At 43.7% G+C, this 20933-nt stretch overlaps 1 protein-coding gene across 2 annotated transcripts in view; it reads right to left on the bottom strand.

The window, feature by feature from the left end:
- The window catches only part of NELL2 (neural EGFL like 2), a 280288-nt gene that overhangs the window by 41688 nt on the left and 217667 nt on the right, over positions 1-20933 (bottom strand). For both annotated transcript variants that reach the window (XM_074984071.1, XM_074984072.1), the window contains 2 exons: positions 19993-20115; positions 18532-18627 (listed from right to left, as the gene is read on the bottom strand). In XM_074984071.1, coding sequence (XP_074840172.1) covers positions 18532-18627; positions 19993-20115 — 219 coding nt within the window. The remainder of the gene's footprint in view (positions 1-18531; positions 18628-19992; positions 20116-20933) is intronic.

The following is a 20933-nucleotide window of genomic DNA, read 5'->3' as shown; positions in this document are numbered from 1 at the left end:
GGATTGTTTGTTACTTTTAAGTATAAGAGAGGTAGCCGTGTTAGTCTGTAGCTCACATCCCCCAGTCTGATCTGACTTGCTTTTTCCTCTTTTGATAAGTACTGTTGATATGGGGCCACCTTGCTCAATAGACCTTGTCAGCTCTGGCCCTCCCTCTTACTGGGACCCCGCTCTTTAAATACCCCTCTGAAACCTCCCCCCAACCCCGCACTCATGCATCTGATGAAGCGGGTCTTTCCCCACGAAAGCTTATGCTCCAAAATATCTGTTTGTCTATAAGGTGCCACAAGACTTCTTGTGGCTCTGTTCATTTTAAGAGGAACCTCTGGACATGAGAATCCAGCTTTTTTGCTGCCAACCCCACCATGGAGAAATTATTTGATTAAAAACTGAGAACTTGCAAGCATGTTACACAATTCAGTAGCTCAGCATTCGCTAAACAGTCAATATACCCTGCATGGGTGGGCAATAATTGTTGATGGAAGGCCACTGCAAGATTCTGGCACATTGTCAAGGGCCGCACTTTTCTCAAGAGAGGGTGTGGGTTCTGAGGAGGAAGTTGAGTGCAGAAGTTTGGAGTAGGGGATTGGGGTGCAGGAGAGGGTGTGGGGTCTGAGAGTGAGTTTGGGTGAAGCAAAGTTTATGACCTGGGTCAGGGGATGAGGATGCAGGGTCCAGGTTATGGGTGCAGGAGAGGATTCTGACCCACAAGAAAGGTGCGGGAGGAGGAGCAGAGAGTCTGCATTGTGACCTGGGCCAGGGGAGTGGCATGCAGCAGAGGTTACAGGGTTGGGAAGGTGGTATGGGTGAAGGAGAGGAATCTGGCCTGGGGGAAGGGTGTAGGATGGGCTGCTGGGCTTGCAAGGATGTAGTGACCTGTGGCAGAGAGTTGGGGTGCACGAGGAGTGGGGTGCCAGATGTGGGCTCTGGCCAGGAGCTTTCATCCAGCAGCACAATAACAAGGGCGAGAAAGAGAGAGAAAAAAAAAAAAGATATCAGAATGTGAGATGTTACAGTCCTCGTCTCCAGTAATAGAAGAATGCCTCTCAATTCATACAAGAAGAAGCTTGGAATGAGTTATGAAGGCCGTTCCTTATTTTCTTCAGAAGTTTGTTGTGACTCAGAGAAATTGGAGAGAGAAAAGACACAAAGAAAAGCAAGCAGTGCAGGCCATGCTACAGGACCAAAGAGAAGATGAGGTATTATACTGTTTATGCGACTACAAGTTTCAGTTTCATGATCCCTTATGTTTATTGAAGTGGAACGTGAGAGCCAGGAGCCTGGCAGCCCTGGCATAGTTTAGCCTGGTGGCAGGGGACCCTGGAGCTAACAGAGAGACCTGTGACCTGGAGATTGGTGTGAAGCTGGGAGCCCACTCATTGGGAGCAGTGGAGCCCAGCAGCCTGGAGCAGGGAGCTGTGTGGCTGGAGGCTGTGGAGCTTGTCAGCACCGGGCAGAAGAGCCCAACAGCCAGGTGGGAGGTCCAGCAGGGTCTGTTGATGGACCTCGAAAGATCCTGGAGTAGGCAGCAGAGATGCCAGAACTGAGCTCCCCTAATCTGGCAAACTCCCCTCCTGGGGACCGGTGTGGTCCAACCTATGTTGGAAAATTAATCTTTTAAGAAGTTTCTTATTAAACGCCTAATGAAATCCTTGTTTCAACTATCAGGGGTTCTCAAAATGTGGGTTGGGACACCACGTGGGTTGAGACCCCATTTTAATGGGGTCAAGAGGGGTAGGCTTGCTGATGCCCAGGACTGAAGCCAGAGGGCTAAAGCCTGGGTGGCAGGACTCAGGTTTCATCTTTGGCCCTTTAGCCTGGGATGGTGGTGCTTCCGCTCAGGAGGGCTCAGGCTTTGGTCCCCACCCTGCCTGGGGCCATGTAGGAATTTTATCAGAGGGGTAGCCATGTTAGTCTGTATCTGCAAAAATGAGAAGACCTGTGGAACCTTATAGACTAACAGAGTTTTTGGAGCTTTTGTGGGCAAAGACCCACTTTGTCAGATGCACACAGCGGAAAGTCCACAGGCAGTTCTATATATAGATATATATACAGGCTCATGAAAAGAAGGGAGCACCAGTCAAGAAGAAGGCCAGAGCTGACAAGGTCAATTCAGTCAGGGAGGATGTGGCCCACTTCGAGCTGCTGATGTAGAGGTGTGAACACATAGAGAGAACAAACTGCTTTTGTAGTTGTCCAGCCATTCCCAGTCTTTGTTCAGTCCTTGATTGATGGTGTCAAATTTGTGAATGCATTATAGCTCTGCAGTTTCTCTTTGGCATCTGTTTCTGAAGTTTTTTTTTGTTGCAGGATGGCTAAGTTAAAATCTGCTACTGAATGTCCAGGGAGATTGAAGTGTTCCCCGACAGGTTTTTGTATGTTACCATTCCTGATATCTGATTTGTGTCCATTTATTCTCTTACATAGAGAAACTTAACCAACATTTGAAAATAACTTCTGGAATATCTTAAGTACTAGACAGGTATTTTTCTGTTCCTACAATGGACAAGACTGGCGGTGGAAGAAGATGAATATACACAGCACTTATTTTTGAAGTGTTACAGACATTTCTGCAGCATAATACAAAATCTTTATTGCTTCTAAAACTGTTGTTTGTTTCCCTTTGCTTCCACAATGATGGAATCCAATATGGAAGACATTATCAAGTTCTCTGAGACCACTTTAGATAGTGTCATTTGCTTCAGAAAAATCATATCAGCAAATACAATCAAAAGAGCATTTTTAACCAAGATAAAACTTTCAGAGCATCTCAGGCCACCAGCTGTTGTTTCTATTCTGATTGAGAGAAAATACAGATGGTGACTGTGATTAGTCCAGCCTCCCAAAGGACAGTGGATCCAACCAGAAACTAGCCAGTTCATAGAAGCATAACTTTGCCATTTGCTATCCCATACCTAATTTGCTGATTACCATGGAAGACTTCAGACTTTTTCTGCGATAGTTATTTTAGAACTGGTTAATTGGTACTTTTAAAAGTTTTATAAAAAGATAAATTTTCTTGCAATACAAGTAGGATAAATGGACCAAGGTAAATACAGTGCACATGATCATAAAAGAGAAGAAGAGGATCCTGTGAACTATAAACCACTCAGCTTCATCACAGTCCCTGGAAAAATCATGGAGAAGGTTCTCAGTGAATCCATTTTGAAGCACTTCATGGAGAAGGTGATCAGGAACAGTCAAAATGGCCTCACCAAGGACAAGTCATGCCTGAACAACTTGATTGCCTTCTGTAATGGCATAACTGGCTTTGTGGATGTGGGGAAAGATGTGGATGTGATATGCGTTGACTCAGCAAAGCTTTTCGTATGGTCTCCCACTTGTCAGCAACTTAACAAAGAATGTATTAGAAGAATGGACTATAAGGTGGATAGAAAGTTGGTTGAACCCTCGAGCTCCCTGAGTAGTGATCAACCACTTGATGTCCAGTTATCAGCTGGTATAAAGTGGAGTGCAGTAGGGGTAGGTCCAGGGGCTGTTTTTATTAAATATTAATGATCTGGTTAATGGGATGGACTGCCCCTTCGACAAGTTTGTGGATGACTAGAGTGACCACCCATCTCGTATTGGGGATGCCAAAAAGGTATCCCAACTTGTTTTTTTAAAAGGAACTCATTGTCTCATATTTGGCCTCCCCCCAACCTTTTCTGCTCACTTCCCTGAGCCTCTGGGAAGAGTGGGCAGCTGTTGCTTCGCCAGGGCTCAGAGAGTGCCAGGGGCTACTGCTTCCCTGGGGCTCCCAGGGGTGCTGGCAGCTGCAGCTTCCCCTGAGCTCGGGGGGATCGCTCTAGGGGATCACCAGGGGCTGCTGCTTCCCCACGGCTCTTGGGGGGAGGGCAGTTGCTGCCTCCTTCCCTGCTCCCTGGAGCTTGGAGGAGCTGCCCTTGCCCCCATATCCCCCGTCCCATATTTGGAACAAGGAGATATGGTCGCCCTATGGATGACACTAAGTTGCAGGGAGAGGTAGGTAAGTTGGAGGGAAGGTACAGGGCTGAGAGTGACCTAGGGGAATTGGATGATTGGGCCAAAAGAAATCGGATGAGTTTCTGCCCTTAGGACAGAAGAATGTCATGCACTGCTACAGGCTGGAGGGTGACTGGCTAAGCAGCAGTGCTTCAGAAAAGAAAAACCTGGACATAACTGTGGATAAAAAGCTGAATGAGTCAACAGTGTTCCCTTGCTGCCAAGAAGGCTAACAGCATATTGAGCTGCATTAGTAGGAGCATTGCCAGAAGATTGAGGGAAGTGATCATTCATATCTGTTTAGCACTGGTGAGGTCACATCTGGAATACTGCATCCAGTTCTGAGTTCCCCACTACAGAAGGGATGTGGACATATTGGAAAATGTCCAGTGGAGGGCAATCAAAATTATTAGGTGGTTGGGGCACATGAATTATGAGGGAAGGCTGAGGGAACTGGGTTTATTTAATCTGCAGAAGGGAAGAATGAGGGTGATTTGATAGCAACCTACAAACTACCTGAAGTAGGGTTCCAAAGAGGATGAAGCCAGACTATTTTCAGTGGTGGCAGATGAAAGAACAGTGAGCAATGGTCTCAAGTTGCAGGGTGGATATTAGGAAAAAATCCAGGTCTGGGTATTAGGAAAATACACTTTCCTAGGAGGGTGGTGAAACACTGGAAGGAGTTACTTAGGACGATGGTGGAATCTTTGCTTTCAGGGATTTTTCAGGCCCAGCTTGACAAAGCCTTGGCTGGGATGACTTAGTCGGGGTTGGTCCTGCTTTGAGCAGTGAGTGGGCTAGATGATCTCCTCAGTTCTCTTCTTACCCTAATATGCTATGATTCTATGACCAGTTGAGAGTGATTCCATTGAGAATAATGTTTTTAAATAACAAAACATCTCTTTTCAGATACCTGTTCTGCTTGACTTTCTACCACGGATGTCCCAGCTGACTCTTAGGGCTTGTCTACACTTACCCACAACTTCGAAGGGGGCATGTTAATCAGGGCAATGGGAGATTACTAATGAAGTGCTGCGGTGAATACTCAGCACTTCATTAGGCTAGTTCTCCCCCTGCAGCAACCTCGAAGCTTCAAACTTCGAAATGCTGTAATGCATATAGTTGTGGGCACCTCAAAATTTTGAGGAGTAAAGGCACTTGAAGTAGTGCAGGCAGCTAGATGGCATGCTAGCACATTGAAGTTTGATGCTTCGAAGTTGCTGAGGGGGATAATTAGTATAATGAAGTGCTGTGTATTCCCTGCAGCACTTCATTAGTAATCTCCCATTGCCCTGATTAACATGCCCCCTTCAAAGTTAGGGGCAAGTATAGACCCATCCTTAGTGCTATTTGGCTTCGCAATGCCTCATTTTCTACACACGTAAAATGGGGATAAGAATGCTTACAAACCTTTTCAAAATGATGTTAGCTCCATGGCTTACAATTGTTAGATAGTAGTATTGGGTATTGCAGGCAACACTTGACACAGGCACATTTCTCTTAGAAACTCAGGTGTAGAGCTGCCTGAAGTTTGATGAATTAATTTGGCTTTTCTAAAATAATGTTTAACTTATGGGACAAAAGAGTATTTTGCAGGAAACATTTTGGAATTTAATTTAATATCTGAAATCACTCATAGAGAAGATCACTGCTATCTAGAGACTGAAACTTTATTACATTATGTATTCCAAGACTGTCTGAAGCACACAAGAGAGGAGCTACATTGTTTGGAATGGGAAATGTAAGTTTTATTATTCCGTGTTTGAATGATGGAATTGTTACTGTGGGGAGGAGAAGCACATCATACACTATTGATGGGAACTGAAATGCAAATTGTTGCATCATTACAACTGCCACAAAAGCACAAAGGGAATCATAGCACAAGATTACGCAGCTAACTGTTCTTGGCTAGAACAGGTTTGGTAGGGCTCACAAATTTGAGGCCAAAGACATCAAAGCTTTGTGTTTTCTGAAAACCCCAGATATCTTGTAGGTTCACAGGCCATTCTATATTATTCTTTTGCAAACTTCAAGAGTTTTTTCATCCTCAGTTAACCTTATTTAAACCAGATCTAATCTGGAAATTTTAAAGATGTCATGCTGAGCAGTACCAGTTTAGGTTTTTGTATTTCTGTTTGCATAGAGAAGATCACAACTGTAGGTTTGATTTTTTTTTTCTGCAAAGAAGTACGTAGAGCTGAGCATCTCCTTTTCTACTAGCAATTTCCTTTAAAGAGTAATTTGAGTTGCGGTTGTAGTAGTTCCTGCAAACGCAAATAACTTTATAACAGAGGTTTATAGACTACAATCTGCACAAGAGACCATTTTTTTATACCTGTGTGTTGAATTTCATCATCCATTTACGCAGAGACTACACACCTTGCACTTCCTACTGTCTGCAGAATGCCTGTCTTCTGTGGGCTTTGCTAGGACTTGGAACTTCGCTGAAATCTAGCACTCATTGCAAGAAAGTCTCATTCTCCAGAGGTGAGAGAAACTTTCTGTAACAATTTCTGTGACTGACAATTTTTTTTCTGGTTTTCTGTTAGTAAATATGAAAGTAACTGTACATCAATGGACATTTGGCTCTACTTTTGTTGGCAGTCAGCTGAAATTTGACAGCATGTTGCATTACTCTGACAATTCAGCCAATTTATTATCTTTCTACTAAATTTAATTTGCAAAGTGGGATATGCAGTATTATTGTTTCTTAAAGAGACCAACCTCTTCAAACTTTGTTACTGTTAGACTTCAGGTTGAACCTCTCTAGTCCAGCACTGTCTCGTCTGGCAACATCCAAAATCTGTCATGATTTTAGTTAGCTGGACAAAGTTTGTTTACAGTCACCAGTCCTTGCTCTCAGCATTCTGTGCTGTTATTTAGCTGTGATTTACCCCTAAATGTCTTCTAAGTAAGCAGTGGGAAGTGTTACTAATGCTGCTAGACAATATTGACTTTCAGTGGACTGGCAAATTCTCTTCTTCGGCACCAGTCAGTCCCCAGGATGCCAGACTAGAGAGATTTAATCTGTACCAGGATTAATCGCCATCAGTCCTGAAGCCAGTCTGTGCTTTAAATCCTGCAGATCCTTTTCAAGGCCAAAATATGTCCACTTGTGAAACTCTCTGTTGGGGGAATGACTAAAGAGAGTCACTGGACACAAGGCAGAGGAGATCTTTACCTTTCTGATTCCTCGAGGATTTTCTGAATTCAGAAGAGTGAGAGGCAAGCTTGGCCTGCAAACTAGAACCTGACTACATCTGTAATGGAATGGATAATTCCAGTTGTTGTGACAGAAAAGAATTCAGCATCCAGATCATAATAAGACTGAGACCGACAGGGAGAGTTCTACAGAAATCACTGATTTCTACAGTTTGCTCCTCAGAAAGAGCAAACTCTGCATATGACAGACGCAGCACAAGAAGCAGATGACATAAGGTTTGTAGACCAGTGGTGTCCAGTAAGAATACAAAGATCGCCACAGCTGTAGTGTCATCCTTCCATATTGGCAACAGTCCCCCTCCCAAATAAACGCCATCCCACTCCCACAGAACCAGGCTCCACCAGCTGCCCCCTCTGGCGCTAAATAAATGCCCTTTCCCAGAGCCAGGGACTCCCAGCCCTGACCCTCTAACTCAATGCCCCTGCCCTCCTCAGAGCGAGGCTCCCCAGCCCCTGGTTCTAAATCAATGCCAGCGACTCACCACAACCACCAGAGCTGGAGCCACTGGGGCCAGGGCCACTGGAGATGCTGGAGCAGATGGAGCCCCTGGGGCTGTCGGTGCTGGAGCCACCACCGCTGCTAGGGCTGGAGGCACTGGGGCCACTGGAGCTACCGCTGCTAAGGCTGCCAAAGACCATGAGGCCAGAGCCACTGGAGCAGCCAGAGCCAGTGGGGCAGCCATAGCAAGGGCCACCACCACCATAGCTACCACGCACTTCTCCCACCAAGAGGCGGGGTGCGTGCGTGGTGTCGGCGGACAGCACTCCTCTGTCAGGCGGTAGGAGGAACTACATGTAAAGGATCCAAGAGCTGCATCTGGCTCCAGAGCAGGAGTCGCCACACCATGGTGTCTAGTTCCCCACATGTGGCGAGCGGCAAACATACCGGACACCGCAATTCTAGACCAACCACAGTAAGCCATAGTACCAAACGGACAGCCGGGTGACCAAGTTGTCATGCGTTTGGGTCATGTAATTAGAAAACTAGTAGGCTCCACGGGCAGACTGACCTGTACTGAACTTCAAAGAGTGCAGTCGTGTAAATATTGTAAATGGAAGAAATGTGGAACTTAAAAGCGGGAATGGAACGGACTGCTAAACTCATTTACACTGTTCAGCCATTAGGTGGCGATATATATGCAACATAACTTACTTAAGACAATCTCAGCCATAGCTGGGGCACAGCGTTAAAAGATCTCATGTTGAAGAGGCACAGTGTGTACCCTCTCTGAGAACTGAGCTCTGTAGCCAATCTATATCTGGTCCAAGAGCATCACAACACAATTTCCATGAATCCACAGGGCTGGTCTCAGACACACTGCTGGGATGGATGGGACATGTCAGCATTCTGATCAACCCATCTCCCTGCCTAGTTGCCCACCTGGCCCTCATCAGGCAGCTGTGTAGGGAGCAAAAGGAAACACTTTTTTTCTGTTCTCCCCAAATTAATTTTTAACAACTTTTCTTGCTATGAGAAATTTGAATTTTTAATCTGAGGGAGGGCAAATTTATTTTTTTAAAAAACTTTAAATTATTTTCAAGCATGAAATTCCCTTTTCCAGACATTTCTATTCAGAAGTTCTGCTGTCACCGTTGCATATTTCTACAACCCTTCTTAGCCCTTCTTCTTTACTTGAGGGAAAGCATCACTAACTCTCCTGCAGGTTAGGAGTACATCCTGAAGAGAGTACGCTCTTAAGCTCCACCCATTCTGTAACCCTCCCAACTTGTTAGCTTTCATGTTCCTTGAGAAACAGGGAGTGGGGAGGCTTCCCTCTGTTTTCTATCAGGTTTTGTTGTTCGTTCCTGAGGAGCATGGAATGCTTAGCCTTCTGTCAATGCAAGTTTTGCCTGAATTTGCAGGATTTGATCCTACACGGCGCAGCATTCTTTAGGGTGTTGTCTGCTAAGTGCTCTGCAGGTTGACTTTGTAGACATGAAAATTCAGAAAAATTTTGTATAGATAGTTAAATAGCTTAGAAAAATGCATCGTACTGTATACCCTCATGTCACAAAGCATCCCTTGTAATTGACCCTAGTTTGACTTTTATTAAATCATGGTGTGTTTCTTTCTTGATGAAGGGTGCAGACACTAATGGTAATCAGCTTTATCTTTATACGTGCGGAACTGGCGATCCATTCGTAATGAATATTAAAAAAGAAGGTGATTTATGGGAGTAAAGCTCTGAACATGTTGCACTGAATGTTACAGCTCCTTCACCCAGACCCTAGCTTAACAGGATTCCTGCTCACCCAAGGCCTGACCTACAGGAAATTTTAAAATGTTGAGCTGTATGCAGCAACATGCCTTCTGGATCCTAGTTTTTCTTACTGCTGGTAAAAAAAAATATTAAAATGACCCAGATACACATTGATAGCTGAGTTGTTGTTAAACCACATTAAACCTACAATTATTTTTGGTAGGCCAGCTCTTCATGCAGTTTATTTCTTAATAAAAACAATCTGGGAAACAGAGGGATCATCAACTAAAGATTATGGGCCCCGTTCTTAGCTAGGGTAAGCATGGATAGCATCACTGACTTCAATGAAGCTACACTGATTTTATCAACAGGGATTTGGGCCCAGTTTTTCCAGAGACTGAGGGTGATATGGGGAGGAAGTTGGTTACTTTTTTATATTTGACAAAAAGTAAAACAGAAGATGTGATATTTGATTTTAACAAAAGGAAAAAAAATGAATATACAATGAATGGACATTTCCGAAGCACCAGAAAAGATTAACAGACAGCAATTTGCACTGCTTATTTTAAATTGTTGCTGTAGATTCTGCAACAGCCTGTAGAGGTTTAATGTTTAATGGTTGCTTCAGGTATGAATCTTAAGCAGATAAGCAGGGACCAGAACTTTACAAAAGAAATAAACAAAATAACCTATAAAAGTCTGCATAATTCTTCACACAAGCCTTCCAGAGATGCTCTAAGAACCTGAACTAGCATAGCGCTGAGATGGCTCATCTCTGTTTAACCTCAGCTGGAGTTGAAGGTGCTCAGTACCTCACAGGATCAGGCTCTTGCTTTACTGTTAAGCTTTCCAGTGACTGTTCCCCTGCCAGCAACTATCCCATAAAAATAGAAGTTTCCCACTGGAAACAAGGCTATATAGACAATAGCTCCAGAGCTTGTTGTTTTAGCAAAATATAATACTGTGGGAGTGAGAGATGAAGCAAAGGATTGAAAGATACTTTGCATTCTCCATTGTAGACCAGCCAGACAAGATTCTGGCAGACCTTGCTAGGAGTCTAGGACGTGACATTGCACAGTCTGGGTCTGTCCTGCTCCTGCTGGGACAGCTGGTCACCTTGTATTACACTGAATGTTTTTGCATACATTATATGCCAAAAATCCTAGTTAATTAGCCACATGTCATAACAACAGATAATTATAAAATAGTAAAGACATGGTAGATGTTAACTGCTGATATATAGAGGGACTAAAGCAAATCTGAATAAAGCAACCTAAGAGGATTAAAAGTGGCCAGAACAGAGATTCAGGCATGTGTATTAATTACTTCCTAAAGCTACTTTCTTGAAATGCAGTAAAGCCAAGAAGAAGAAACTGAATGAACACCCATAAAGAAGGTTTGAGGGCCCTACTAACACCTCATTATCGCATGGTCCTGTGTAAGACTAGATGGGCAGGTTATCAGAATGCCAAATTTAAGATTTCTAACTTATATGAATGATCTGAAGGTTTTCATGCAGTTTCCTGAAGTCAGTGGAATGACAGTGGTCTAAAATTAATGGAAGGGGGAATTCACACCCCTTTTAAATTAATTCTAATTTCATATTAAAATTGTGGTATTATGGGAACATACCACTGCAACCACCGTCAAATTTGATATCAAATCTTTAAAAAAATATATTGGGACTTATCTTCAGCTGACATAAATGGATTTAGCTCAGGATCTGTGTATTTGTTGTTTGGCTTGTCATGCCCTATTGTAGCTGACTCTCCAGCCATCATCCTTTCTTGGGCACAGACAGGAGCCTCTACCCATCCAGCAGGAATAATTCCAGGTAATCTATACAGTGAATTCCCCAGCAAGTCAGACTTAGCTCAACAGGTCTGCTTTTCTTTTCTCCTCAGAGCCTAACACTGTAACAGTATAATTGCTCACAGATAAGTTATCACATACGTCTTTCTATGCAAGCACATTTATTGTTAAAGCAGAAGCACTATAAAGACAATATCAGAAACAATAGAATAACATAGGGGTGCTAAAGTGCTATAGTGAATGCTAAAAAGCTTTCCAGAGATCAGCCCAGCTCCAGCAAGGGTTTCTGGCATGTGAGCAGTCCTTCAAATCCCATCAAAGGGTTTACAATATGGTTACAAGTTCATAAGTGTCCTGGCTCAGAAAAAGCACACTCATGAAAAATATAATTCCTCCTTCCTAGAGTCTTTGTTCTGGAAATAAATAATTCATAGACAAGGTCTCTCTCTCTAGAGCCTAGGTTCAAAGCCTGGGTTTTTGCATAACCTGAGGACTTACATTGCATATCGCTCCCCTCACCAATTTCCTGGGAAACCCACTTAGGCTGCATCTACACTACCAAGTTTTGTTGACAACACTTATGTAAACACCCAAAACTGGACAAAATAAAATTCACCACAGGCTGCTCAGGTATTTTATTCAAAAAGGTTTGTTCAGTACCTGACAGGATCAGTCATCATGTCAGTCACACACACATCCCTTAAGTCATTTGAGTGCTTGGAATGACACACAGACTCTGCAACTACTAAGAGATACAGGCTCAGAAAGCCAGGTTATGTTGGGTCTGATCAATAAAACTGGCAGAGCCGGACGAGAAATTTCTTGCATATTGACTTCTACTAAAATCTATTAATTTATACAGACATTTTTACACAGTGGCTTTTTTTGTGCCAGTACTTGCCAGTACTGAGTACCGGCACCTTGGCAGCCCCAGATACCAGATTGGCTGGGGTTGGTGGGGAGCCTGCGGAGCACCAGCTCTTCCTTTTTTTTCTCTTTTTTTAAACAAAAAGCACTGTTTTTTACATATAGCTAGCTAGCTCGTTAGACCTTTTTTAAACTTTCACTCTCATTCTTGAATTACAAGAGAGCAAAAGATAAAGTAAACATGAGTAAATTAAAAAAAAAATCTTTCAGACACTGAACAGTTTTAAAAAATTGCACATGGATTCTCTGTAACTTGAAGTCTTTAAACTATGACATGAGCATTCAGTAATTCCTCCAGAGGTTAGGGGTGTATTAGACGAGTGGGTGGGTGAGGTTCTGAGGCCTGCAATATTCAGGTCAGACACTTCAGCTGTGTCTACACATGCACAATACATCAAAATCAGCGGCCCTTTTTTGAAAGAGTGGGACGAGCATCCACACGCGTAACGCCATCTTTCGAAAGGAAATCTAAAGAACGGGGCACGGATGTCGAAATCTGAACCCCGAACCCAGATCAAGAAGATTGGCCCCTTTTGAAATACTACATCGACAGAGTACACATGTAGACACTCCACAGTGCACTTTTTCGAAATACGGGTCCGCCACGGCGCCGGTCAGCTGGAGCGCGGGGCCACTCCAGCCGGCAGCAGTGGGGCTCTATGGTCCCTGCCCCTGGCTGCCTTAAAGCTGAACGCATGCAGGAGACCCGTGGCAGGAAGCTGAGTGTGTGCTAGGAGCAGCCTCTGCATGTGGTCCAGCCCCACGCTCCAGCGCTGCAGCATGGCCAGCAGCCAGCCCCCCGACAAGCCCCACGCCCCCACCTCCTCCGAGCCCCTGCAGGGCTCCCGGGGGAGAAGGACGGAGTGGGAGCTGCGGGACCTCCTCGGCCTGTGGAAGGAGGAGGAGGTCATGCACGACACGGGGGTCAAGCGGCGCAATGCCGCTGCCTTTGGCCACCTGGCTCAGGGCCTCCAGACCAGGGGCCACCCGGAGCATACTGAGGAGCAGGTATGCTCCAAGGTCAAGGAACTGTGGCAGGGCTATGCCCAGGCCAGCCGCTCTGGAGCTGCTCCAGCCACATGCCCCTTCTTCTGGGAGCTCCAGGACACCCTGGGGCCCAAGGACAGCTCCCCACTCCCGTCGTTCCTGGATACCTCGGCCAGACATGCTAGTTCTTTCATAATGAGTTCAGTCCTATCCAAGTTTTAAGTACTGTGCTATTTATGACATGGTTTCTTAGATTTAGGGGACACCTGGGGAGGGGCTAGGTGTGGCTCCTCTTGCTGAACACTGGAAAGCAAGAAATTAAATCAAAGCAGTTCTCTTGCTGTCCTGAAAGTGCTATACTTCACCAGAGTTAGCAATAGAAACAAACACAACAGGCTTGGTAGTATATCTGACAACAACTTACATTCTGAGTACACTCATCCCTCACTATACAAGCACAATTGGTTCCCAACTTTCTGCTCGTAGGTGAAAACTCATAAGAGGGACACTGCATTCCCATTAAAATACACGTAAAAGTCTCTGATTGGGTCCTAGTGCTTGGAGTGGCAGCAGGTGGCGTTGCTTTGGAAAGGTAGGTGATCCTTGGGTTGCGGGGGAAGGAGTTGAAGAGGTTAAAGGCTGTGGGCAGTTTGGGCCATGAGCGAGAGGGAGGGTTAAAACCTGGTGGAAGCTTCAGTGGAGGAGGTGGCGGCTTGTTCCTCTGGGCTGCAGCAGCGGTACCTGTGGGGGGTGTGGCAGGCCGGGGGGTTGGGGGGAAAGGTTGGGGTGGGTGCTGGGAGCGGGCCAGGCCAGGCTGGGGCTGTGCGCAGGGAGCTGCAGGCTGGGAGAGTGTTGGGAGTGGGCAGGGCCAGGGGTGCCCGGGGAATTGCGGGCCAGGGGAGTGTTGGGAGCGGGCAGGGCCAGGGGTGCCCGGGGAGCGGTGGGCCGGGGGCGTGTTGGGAGCAGGCCGGGACAGGGCTGCAGATCTCCCTGCTCCCCAGCCAGGGACCCTGCGGCTGGCTCATATAAGTGGAGGAAGTTCACTCATTTTGTGAACAAAGGTAGGTATGTATGTCCCTCGTTTTAGCAAGTACTCATTAGGAAAGTACTTGTTAAATGAGGGATGCATGTATTGGTACAACTGTTTTCCTAAAATATGTAAGCACTGGAATTAAAGGATTTTCATAAGATCCTCTTAGAACAGTAATAATCTGAATCTTTCTATCATCATGATCGATACACCCAAACAAATTAATTTCAAATTGCAATAAAGAGCAACTAACGTGCTAAATATTTAGCTTCTAGAGAAAGCAGCACACAGCTCTACAGAGATCTTATCTATAGCAATTACCTAGGCGAAACCCTGACCCAAGATGAATTTTAAATCTTACAAACTACAGATATGAAAAACAGCTTAAAAATTAGTTACAGTTTAAATATATTTTGCATTTTCTAAGCCACGAAATATTCACAAACGATATCTTATTTGCGTCTGAGTTTTCCACATACTATGAACACTTTACTGGGACAAAAATTCCACATGGGAAGAAGTCAAAGAAAGTGCTGTTCCCTGAAATCCGCCTACATTGTGTGATATTAGTAAACATACTTCTAGACATGGTTTTGGATGCCTTTCAGGCTGCATTATTATAACTCATGATATAAATTGCATTTAAATGAATTTTTATACATAGCACACAGTGTAATGAACTTGGAGTCATTTTAAACTGCATCTCAATAATTTAAATGACTGTTTTGTATGTTAACTAATTTTTAGTAGATTGTCATGAACTGATTTATTGAAGATTAGTGACCTTATAAATAATAGACACCAAACGGCTGATTCTCTTGTCTGATGCAGATGCAGTTACGGAATGCTAAATTATGCCCCAAAATGCTATCTGTTCCCATCCCACTGATTACAAAAATTGCCTCAAATCCTATGAACAAAGACCAAATCCTTCTAATTGATTTGATGTTCTAGCAATACAAAAATGGCCCAGAGAAATCCTCACAAAACTCAGGGTGTGGCCTGTCAGAGAAATCTGAAAACAGCAGAAGTGCAGCAGTACCATTGGATGTATGCACTATTGATATGTTGGAGGAAATTCCCAGTGTCAGCTGGGAGCCCACTCTAAAAATTCTGGCAGCAAATCAAAGAGAGAGTTGTGGCAGTTTCCCTGCCTCTGATGGAGCCTTCCCCACTCTGGATATTAGCAAACAATCCTTTCAAGATATGAATTACCTCTGGGACTCAAATATTTCTGATGAGCAAATTTTGTAGGTGTGGAATGAAGAAAAGTCAGTGGTGCTGGCAGTTATCTTCAAAATATTTCCTGGGCACAGCTGTCCCCAGACTTCCCATAAATGTCTTAATCCCCTCTATTACAACTACTGAACACTGTGCTATACTATCAATTCTTCAAGAGCAAAGGATAAAGTTGGTTTGCTAAATGGTTCTGTCTCCTCTTTTAGCAGTGAGCAACGGTTTTGCTTTAAATGGAAAAAACAAATCAACACATTATCCATTCCCTCATCCTCCTCTAGTCAGTGCCTGGGGTAATCACAAGTTCCGTGAGGGGTTTTGTGGCAGCTCCTTCTTGAAATGATTGGCAGCACTTCACTGACCTTCACCTTGGTGTGGGAGGATAAGAAGCATGTTAGAGCATTCCTGTATTTCTGCAAATGGTTGGGTTAGATGGCCTACATTTCCTTCCCAAAAAGAGCAAATTCCCATCCAGGGAAAAAAAATGGTGAACAGCTGCGATCAGACATGGTGTTTGAGCAGGAACCTACCTGACAGAGGAGTCAGGGAGGTGCTAAAAATTTCTCTGACTTCACCTCTAAAGCATGGTCCAAAATAGTGGGAACTTGTTGACCTTCGAAGCATGAGACAAACACACCTATCTATCCCCATGTCTAAGAAGAGAGAGCACAAAAAGAGTTGGTGATTGTGGATGCCAGGTGATTACATAGACTTCGATTTAATCTCCAGTCAACTGTTTTATAGTTAGGGAGTCAGGACCAACAGTTGGTTAAGTTTTATGTGATTATATGTTTAATTTATGGCAAAGACTCCTACAACGTAGGGAGGTGCTTCTTAAATATAGGTACTGTAAATTAAAATAAAGTAAATAAAATTAGAAGTGCACCCCTTCAATCTGGCCCTGGCAACTTTAAATCTATCCTTTTACTTCTCATCTGAGAAAGCACAGCCAAACAGCAGCAGTGAGGGAGATGTCATTACAGCTTGGGTAAAAAAAGAGAGTACACACAAAATGAACGAGGGACAACTTTCCAGCGTGAATTATTTGTAAGATGGATGTCTTAGGACATCACATCATATCAACAAGACGTGACTGCGAGAACTGCGTACTCTAAAGGGTCATACTGTTTGGAGCTTAGCTTTTCACTAGAGAGAACACCCTGTCCATGACAGTTCTTTGTTTGAATCAGCCAGATCTTGCCTGTTATGAACAGGATTCCTCTGCTGTTTGGTGCTTTGGTGACATACAAGTTAATTAGAATCTTGTTCCGGAAACGGAAAGCAGGTGCATGGTGCAGCCAGGCTATCAAACAGTGTACACAGTAGCATCGATTGTCAACATTAATATTTGAAGCAGGTGACCAAATGTCCCTGTATTCCTCTAACTGACGTTTACTGTCACAGGTTATTCATTCTATTAGCACTCAAGTCTGGGATCCCTGTGAGGAAGTATATTGGGGCAATGGAAGAGTCTCCTTGCAAAGACAGATCTCCCAGGGGCTGTGGGTTGCCAGAGTGGCTCATATACCTCCTCCCAGGGTGGTCTCCCCGGGGGCATAGATCACGTGCAGAACACCACAGCTATATCTGACCCTATGATAATATGAATGATAATTACCTTACTACATCCACGTTATACATTTGGCAAAGCATATTTAGAAATTTAGGGTGGGATTTTCAAACTCACTCAGCGCTCACCTAACTGCTCTCCAAACCCCCGTCTGGGTGAGAGAAATGATGAGGCCAATGCTAAGTTTTTGTGAAACTCCCTCCTTTAGTATTTCATGAACTCTACACATGCAGTATGTTTTGTCGACAGCAGTGAAATGCTGCAAAGAGCCGGTCCTATACAAGGAAAAATGTCACACAACCTTATCAACTGTCTTCATAACTGAAGCATGATTTCAACATATAAAACCACTACAAATAAAAACAACTGTGAAATCAAAACCAGGAAACTGCCACACAAAAGAGACCTTTATATATTGTCCCACACAATTTCTAATACCGTAAAGCAAACGCAATTGTCAGGAATTTTTGACATTCCTCCAGAAAGACCTCACCTCTACCAGGCTGCAGCAATTTCACGCAGTGCCACTCCTGCACAGAACAGGAATATTCATTCTAGTTACCATGATACACAAAGACAACAGGCAAGTTTTTTCACCTCTCAAATGTACCAGAACCGTTTTTCTATATAAAACTCTTTCATTCTGTCTTTGTACTAAGCCGGAAAATATCTGCAAGCAGAACAGTGATTGTGCTTCTAAAACTACCTCCTCAATGCCACGCTGAAGATTTATTGAACGCAATATAGAACAGCAACAATAGTCCAGCACTGATGGCAAATTGTCCTTTTTGTAGGCATGCTGGGGCTTATCCATCTAAAACGCGCTCTCTCCTGTACTCCTGAGACCATTTACTGTTAGAATCCATTTAAAAATTCAACAGCCAATAAAAATGCTGAAATTATTTATTTCAATTGAGAAAAATTATTGACAGACATTCAAGTGCTAAATATGGGCAATCCAGATACCCTACTGCTGTAATTTACATAGACCCATATTTTAACAGAAAGTTTTAAAACAAGGCTTCGTGGTACTGTCATCCCCAGAGATGTCAAGAATGGAAAAAAGGCTGCAAGGGAAAGTAATACAGTGGGAAACACTGAAGTCTCTCTGACTGTGAGTTGATCAAAAAAGGTCCTCAAATGAGGGTGTATGGGAAGGCGAACTACTGAAAAGTAATCACAGGTTGACAATAAGGTTGTGAACAACAGTTTGTGTTTATTTCTGCATGTCAGACGATATACAGCCAGTTGGAGAGACCAAAAATGATTTAATGTGACAAGTGAGTGAATAATTATATTTATTACGGAGTGTCAGAATGTAAGCTAGTCAGTCATGCCTTAGTGTAAGATGTCAATACACTGCTTGTTCAAATTGTTACAGTACATGCTTTCGGGAGGCATAAGAGAAAAGTGAGTCACTGAGTTTATCAAGTGCATTTCTGAGTACTTTCCAGCAGCAAATCCCTCATTTAGGGGTCAGCCCAGATATCTCCCCCACCCCCTAGAACAGTGGAGACTTCAACACAAGGACAGGTCTAAAATAAATGAAGTTATCATCTTACCAGTTTCACAGTTGGGTCCAGTGAAGCCCTGTGGACAGGCACAGACATTGGAAGCAATGCAGGCTCCTCCATTCCTACAACCATTTTTGCAAAATGCTGAAATATTAAAAATATTATGTATCAGACCCTCTGAGCTAAGGGCCAGGTTGTGCTCAGGATCAGTGCAGGTGTTTGTACTTACCACCCCACCCAACTCCACCCCCCGCCACCCTCCAGTTCAGCCGTCAGAGACAAATGCAACCCCTGAAGATTTTCTTAATTCACAGGCTGTTCCATCCTAGGGATACAAATCACTCCAAAAGGTGCAGGGAAGAAGCTGGGTTATGGCCCCTGACCACACTAGCCAGATGAGTTAGAAGGGTGCAGAAAGGGGACTAGATTGCTCCCTCCTGGGACATTTCAGCCTGTGCACTGCCTCTTACTTCACAAGGGATTGTTCCCTTATGGCACAAACCCTCCTATGGGCTTTGCAGCTCTACACTGCCTCCTCATACAGGTTAGTACATTTTAGATACAGCTGAGCAATAAATCAATTAGTTATTTGATTCCTGGTACTCCACTTTAGTGCCAAGTTATATAAATGGTAGTACCAGCCCAAAGGATAAAGAGCTTTTTACCAATTATTGTTCAAAATCCATCCTTGTATTCACACTGAAGTCAATGAAGCTGGATCCGTTCATCCAAGGGCAACTTTCTTCAGATATAAATATTGGAATCCTGACAGGACTATGGGGGCAGGGGAGTTAGATAGTTACAGGTGGTCAGCAGCTTGGCTTTGCATCTATCAGAAAAATGGTGCCACCTCCAGAATGGGACCCAAAGGCCCCACATCTCTGTAACTTCTATGTAATGCTGCACTAGACAGACGAAAAGCAGCTCTGTAAAAACAGCTCGTTTAGTGAAAATAGCAATACAATTTGTAATGTTTGCCAGAGTATGACAGTGGCAGTAAGCAACCAGCTTCTCCTAGGCACTAAAGGTCTCAGGTTGAACATCTACTGTTGTCTTGTTTCACTAACAAAAAACTGCTACATACTCAACAATCTGCAGTTCAATCTGCAGTGCATTCAGCCACAATAGCAAGTGACTGAAAGTGAATAAATTGCATTTGGTAATATGTTTGCCTGGCTGTAATGCTGCTGGTTACTGTGGTTATTTTGAATCGGTCACTTTATATGAAAACAAAATTATTTCAGAATAGATAGAAATATAGTATTTAGTCACCACAGCAGAGCCTGCAATTTATAAACGCTAAAGTCTCAGACTACTTGGAACTTTGCAAAAGACAAAGTCAATGGCTATCAGCTCATGCACCAACTCTCTGGAATCAGAGCTTAACTGCTAATGTTCTACAGCATTGCCTTCAAGGTACACCAACATATCTGTGTTAACCACGACAAGGTAAACGTTATCAAGCCCACAAACATTGCATGTTACAGCTCGGGGTTTCTGATAACTTACCTCTACACACTGTACCATTTCCTGTATAACCTGGCTTGCAGACACAGTTATGGCCACCCACAGTGTTGAAGCAGAGTGCATTTTCATCACAGTTGTGCTGATTTGTGATGCATTCATCATGCTCTGAGAAGTAAAACAGATGCATGTTATTGAATTGTGACACTATAGCAACATAAAAGCTTTAAACACATTTCCACGTAAATAAATTCTAAATTCAGTAGTTACTAAGTAGGATTTGTACATAGTGCAGAAGTGGGCTAAGCAGAAGGCAATACTGAAATGTGACTGGTGCTTTCCTTCCCTATTCACTAAGCACTCACTACAGATCTTTCTTCGGAAAAAAAAATGAGTAGCTTGAAAACAAAGATGTCTCCCACTTCATAGAAATAGGACTTTTACCTCCTTGTGCTCTTGACTTTGGCAGATCAGCACACATAGGCTAGGCTACTGCTTCTGCTTTCTTGCAGCTTCTAGCAAATGTGATCACTGTTTAATACAATTTTATTTATTTATCATGTACCTTGCTCTGTCTGCTCCAATCCAAAACAAGCTTCTACTTCAGGCATGATCTAATAGCCTCAGCGTGGAACTGAGACCTAGGAAATGCTGAGATTTTAACTTGGACTCTGATGCTTTCTTGCATGGCCTTGGCCACATCATAAAGCCTGGGTTTCCAATGTGTCAAACAGAGGTAATAGTGATCTACTTCACAGGGCTATTGTGAGAATTAATCCCGTTAATGTTTTTAAAGCACTGAATAAGTGCTAGTTATAACAACAATTTGTTTCATGATATAAAATTATAGGCATACAGAATTTGTTTTACTGGCTCGGACCTCTGACCTGTCACATCTGTCACTTCAAATGATGGTTAAAGTCTCTGCAGTGCAACTGGCCAACTGTACATCACTGTATGGGCAGAGGAGTGTGGGAGAACTCCTC

The sequence above is a fragment of the Carettochelys insculpta genome, chromosome 1 (assembly GCF_033958435.1).
Source record: "Carettochelys insculpta isolate YL-2023 chromosome 1, ASM3395843v1, whole genome shotgun sequence".
Lineage (NCBI taxonomy): Eukaryota > Metazoa > Chordata > Testudines > Carettochelyidae > Carettochelys > Carettochelys insculpta.
This window is presented reverse-complemented; position numbering and strand designations above follow the sequence as displayed.